Raw genomic sequence first — 5,478 nt, 5'->3', positions numbered from 1 at the left:
AGCCAGGATGGTCTCGATCTCCTGACCTCGTGATCCGCCCGTCTCGGCCTCCCAAAGTGCTGGGATTACAGGCTTGAGCTACCGCGCCCGGCCCAAGATACATTTTTAAATGCACAATAAGATCACATGAGGTAGAATATTTGTCTAAGTCCAGGTGATAAATATCACTAAAAAATATACCTGTATCACTCAATTTTCTATCAAAACAAAATATTTTCTGGTCTTTATACATATCACAGTAAGAGAACTCTAGTCATTTTCATTCGGTAAAGTGCTCTATTACACAGAAAACAATGCCAATATGTCTTAAGAGACAAGAATATTCCTAGATACAGAAATATGTCACTCATGGTGACCAAAATGTGACCCAATAAGTAACCTGAAGCAGAAAGAATGCAGGTATAATTAACTTAGGTGTCATTTTAGGTATTTTTAATGCAATGGAATAGTAGTAAAGAAGTGATTTATAAATATATATGTATTTTTTTGGCCAGGCACTGTGACTCCTGCCTGTAATCTCAACACTTTGGGAGACTGAGGCAGAACAACAGCTTGAGGCCAGGAGTTCAAGACCAGCCTGGGCACCATAGTGAAACCCTGTCTCTACAAAAAATTATTAAAAGGTCCGGCACGGTGGCTCATGGCTGTAATCTCAGTGCTTTGGGAGGCCAAGGCAGAAGATCCCTTGGGGCTGCAGTGAGCTATGATCGACCACTGCACTCCAGCCTGGGCCACAGAGCGAGACCTCATCTTTTAAAAAGGAAAAAAATAAACATAAATATATACATGCATGTATTTTTAGAGCCTTCATTTTGAAAAGATCAGTTTAATTTTGAATTTCCTTTAAATAGCATTCTTTGGGGTGGTGGTGACAAAGTTTGACTTGTACATTCAGAAGCAGTAAAACTAGCTCCAAGAATAAAGCCAATTTGTACTCAAAAAAGATGCAACATACTCATTTGCCATTTGAAAGATGAAAAATATACATTTGCTCTCAAGAGAACCAAGTGGGGACTGCAATTCAAGTTTTTCCAGGTGGCTTGGCCTTAACTGAAGTCAGTTGAACCTATGGGCAGACCAGGTTAAAAGAGCACCCTTAACATTTCTCTAGGAAGATGCATTACTAATTAAGCATACCTGTGTTTAACTAACTAATCTGCATATGACTATATTAGGAAAAAATAAGCATAGAATTCTTTAATACACATGAATGAAATGCAACTAAATCAAAATCACAAACTCAACACAGTGGTATGGGATGGGATGGTAGTGAAGAGGTATATGGAATAAATACCACCAATATTATGGAAGAGTTTTAAAGTCTTCAGGCTAAAGTATAAGTGCCCTAAATGGAGGCCCAGGACAAACTGATGAAGGCACACAGTTTGCAGAGGCTGTTTTTACCCCGTTACCCAAGTTACTGCCACAGCTAATTGTTACAGAACGAACACAGTTCTGGGATTTCTCTGAAAGGCAGTTAGATATCCCAAGCCAATAAGAATCTAACAAAATTGCTGGTGGAACCAAACAGGTCAGCAGGTACAATTATTACAGTGGCTTTTATAACAATGGTTAATTCATATAATTGACAAAAATGATTTTAATAAGCAGCACACTTTGCAACTAAGAAAAGCTAACTACACAAACTAGAAACAGGCAAAGTGCCCAGTTTTTTTCCATGACTTTAGGGAACTAAGCTCAATTTTGGCTGCACAGCTCAAGACTAATCTACTACAGATGGGAATATCACAAAAGAAGGGGGAAAAAAGAAGAAAAACATAGACTTTTTGCCTGTCTTTTTTGCCCACAGAGTACAATGACTGTATATTTCAAATTCAGTGGGTAGAAAGGGTATTTAAATTATGCCAGGGTCATTGTTTTAAATGCCAAGGTTGACCACTTTTAAAATACCATCCCCCAAAAAAGTCCATGAAAAAAGGAGGTACCTTTGTTGAATAAACAAATTGATCGATAAATTTCCCATCCCCTGTAGCATTCTGAAGAGCAAACACTTGTTCAATTTTCACAACTGGAGACATGTTACACTTCTGCAAATCCAGGCTCCCTTTGTGCATCGTAATGGAAGCTGGTAAGGATTTCCTTGCTGCTGCAGTTTTCCAGGCTATTTTAACAGGAGGTGGCTCTTCCTCTTCCGCACTTGTGTGCCGCCTCTGGCTGTGTCTCCGAATTTCAGTACTTGAGAGTGAGGAGGCCACCTCCCCTGCACTGGTCTGTTCTGGCTGAGTATTCAGCACAGATCTTGGTCGTCGGGTTTTTTTAACTTCGGTTTTGGAGGCAACATTCTTTTTTGCTTGGGATAAAGCCTCTTCAGGCTGTTTATCAATATAGATAAAAGTATACTGTTCTATCCTTTCTTCTCGAGTCATTTTCAATGCTTTCTCTGCATGGGCAATACCAATATCCCACTGAGCACGTTCTCTCTGAGGTCGGGGTTTCCGAATCTTTAAAAAAGATAGAGATTATCAGACATGCTTTACTCTAATAGGTACATTAAAATTGACATGTATTTCCCATGTGATCCTGTTATCTTTTCAGGTCTACATAAATATCTTCAGGTTCTTTGGTCAAACAAGTGGAATATTCTATCTCCATAATTCTGATAAATAGATATTAGATAACATGAGGATCGCCTCTCTTCTATATCCTTCCTTTGCTGATCACTCTGCTGGACAAGGCCCCCAGGAGGGAGACATCCTTCTCCTTTCATATACATAAAAAGCTAGTGATAATGAGGGAGAAGAGAACAATGATGACAGAAATGATTATTATCATTAAAAATGATGCCCTGAAACTCCCAATTCTCTCCCATATCTAGGGCAGAGGGCAAGTCAGGGGTGCTACAGAGATCACAACAAAGCTACTGGCAGAGTTTGAACCACAATGCATGCAGGGACAGAATGAAGTGAAAGGACAGAGCCCCAAGGAACAAATGAAAGTTAATAAGACAAAGGAGAACAGGCATGGATGAGAAAAAAGGTAGACCTGGAATTATAGTTTCCATAGGTCTCTAGATCCAGGGTTGATCAGAAGACTTCGGATTGGCAAGAGGGGTAAAAATACTTTGAATAAAGATGTGTGAGATGGCCAAAGCAATTAGGAATTATCCAGGTGGCTAGACTGATGTAGCCAGAAATTAGTTAATAAAACTATGAGATAGTATATGTCAAATACTGATCTATAAATCTGTAAAATGTAAGTCTCATAAAATTAATCAAAATTCTGTGATAAAATTCAGTTTTTCAAGTGTAAAAAATGACAAATTTCTGAGTCATAAGAGACCCACACTAAAATTAGTTGAGTTTAAAATCTTAACCAGATTACCAAGAGTTCATGTCAAAATTCTAAAATCTCCACCACCACATCAAATATATTTCCTGATTCCATCACTTGTGTGATCTTGGTTGAACCAGTTACATAAGCTTTCTGAGCCTCAATTTCTTCATCTGTAAAAAGGGGAATAATGGTATCTACCTCATATAGGTTGTTATGAATAATAAGTGAGTTAATATATGTAAAATGCTTAAAACCATACCTGTTTCACAATAGGCACTCATTAAATATTTTTAAAACTTTACTTTCATAAAACAATTTTGTTAAATAAGAATGAAAAGAAAGTATGGAAACATGCTGAAATAGAAAAAAGAGTAAAAATCCCTGGCAAAATCCACATTTCTCTAGTATCTGGTATATCTTATGCACATTAATGAAACTCATGATAGAATCCAATATTGTATTAAGCAGGCAGCTAAAGTTTTTAATAGTACTATACATTGTTTATATCACATATAAAACTCATTGGTATACTTACAAACTTACTAGTAATTTGCCATTATGATTAAAACTGAGCTGAAACGGGTTTAAAAAAAGGATTCTAATAACTGTCTGAATTCAAGTATGAAAAATTCTTCTAAGTTATTAACCTCTTTAAAAACCATACTAGGTAAATAATATTAACACGTTAGTTACCTTTTGTTTCTCAGAGTGATTGCTGGCTTGTTTGGTTGCCTCAGCCAGTAATTCCTCATACTGTTTATGACCTTTATACTCCCGTACCCGTTTTTCATGAACCCATGCCCTCTCTGGCTGGTTGCTAAAAAACTGGACATGATATTCTCGGGCACCTGTAAGTAAAAATTCTTATTAACCATTTCAGAACATAAGCATTCACATCTACTTTGCCAAAAATGGGAATCTAACCCAGGTTCCTCAGTATTACTCCCATTAAAACTCGTATGTTTGGATTGTCCAAAGATACGTTCCAATACCCACCAGTTACAGAACTAATAGCTACTGTAAAAATCACCACAAATAATTGATCGTACCACTGCACTCCAGCCTAGGTGACGGAGCAAGACTCTGTCTCAAAAAGAAAAAAAAAAAAAAATTCTTCTCATTAACTTTTTAACAAAATAGTCATTTTTCATAAAAATATAATTAATGATAGTATGTAAGGGGTTCTTGTTTTTAGAGACATAGTCTCACTCTGTGGCCCAGGCTGGACTGCAGTGGCATGATCCTAGCTCACTGCAGCCTCAAACTCCTGGGCTCAGGCAATCCTGTGCCTTAGCCTCTTGAGCAGGTAAGACTACAGGCATATGTCACCATGCTCAGTTAATTAATAAATTTTTTTGTTGCTTTTTTTTTGCAGAGATGGGAGTCTTACTATGTGGCTCAGGCTGGTCTCAAATGCTTGGCCTGAAGTGATCCTCCTGCCTTAGCCTCCCAAAGTGCTGATATTACAGGCATGAGCCACTGGCCCCAGCCTATGATAGGTTCTTACTTTTAAATAAATTAATAAATATTTTGAAATGTTCTCAGCTTTAATTTTTTTCCTTCTTTTTTTTTTTGAAACTGAGATGGGGTCCTGCTATGTTGCCCAGGCTGGTCTTGAACTCCTGGGCTCAAGCAATCCTCTCGCCTCAGCCTCCCAAAGTGTTAGAATTACAGGCGTGAGCCACTGTGCCTGCATCTCAGCTTTAATTTCTAAATTTAAATAACATTAGATATAACCCACATAAACAAAAGTCTTTTTGAGTCCTCAAATTTTAGGAGTAAAAGGGGTCCTGGGACTACAACATCTGAGAACTGCTGATTAGGGGCAATGCTACTCTGAAATTGGTTTGACAAGCCAGTCTGTGACAAAGTAAGTACAGAAGTTGAGTAAGCATTGAGAAGCTCTGACAGCAATTTGACATTGTTATGATATCTAGACACATGATCAAGAATCTTGCACTAGATGTTTTTTTCAGGGGAAGGGCATTCTTTTTTTTTAAATAATTGTTTGGTTGTATTTTACAGAGGTATTAGTTCATAGTAGATTAGACATTTGAAAAAAGTAAATGAAAACTCATCTTTTGCCAAAAATGTCTGAAAAATACTGTTCTAGAGAAAAAGTATTACATCAATGGAGAAAAGCAGGAACTGATTTTTTTTTTTTTTTAAACAGAGGCCCCCTCT

General features: G+C 37.4%; 1 protein-coding gene across 2 annotated transcripts in view; it reads right to left on the bottom strand.

The window, feature by feature from the left end:
• The window catches only part of WHSC1L1 (Wolf-Hirschhorn syndrome candidate 1-like 1), a 144,211-nt gene that overhangs the window by 66,238 nt on the left and 72,495 nt on the right, over positions 1-5,478 (bottom strand). For both annotated transcript variants that reach the window (XM_011960692.1, XM_011960693.1), the window contains 2 exons: positions 3,988-4,142; positions 1,947-2,462 (listed from right to left, as the gene is read on the bottom strand). In XM_011960692.1, coding sequence (XP_011816082.1) covers positions 1,947-2,462; positions 3,988-4,142 — 671 coding nt within the window. The remainder of the gene's footprint in view (positions 1-1,946; positions 2,463-3,987; positions 4,143-5,478) is intronic.

The sequence above is a fragment of the Colobus angolensis genome, unplaced genomic scaffold, assembly GCF_000951035.1.
Source record: "Colobus angolensis palliatus isolate OR3802 unplaced genomic scaffold, Cang.pa_1.0 Scaffold52, whole genome shotgun sequence".
Taxonomy (NCBI): Eukaryota; Metazoa; Chordata; class Mammalia; order Primates; family Cercopithecidae; genus Colobus; species Colobus angolensis.
The sequence above is the reverse complement of the archived record's forward strand: the minus strand, read 5'-3'. Positions and strand labels throughout refer to the sequence as shown.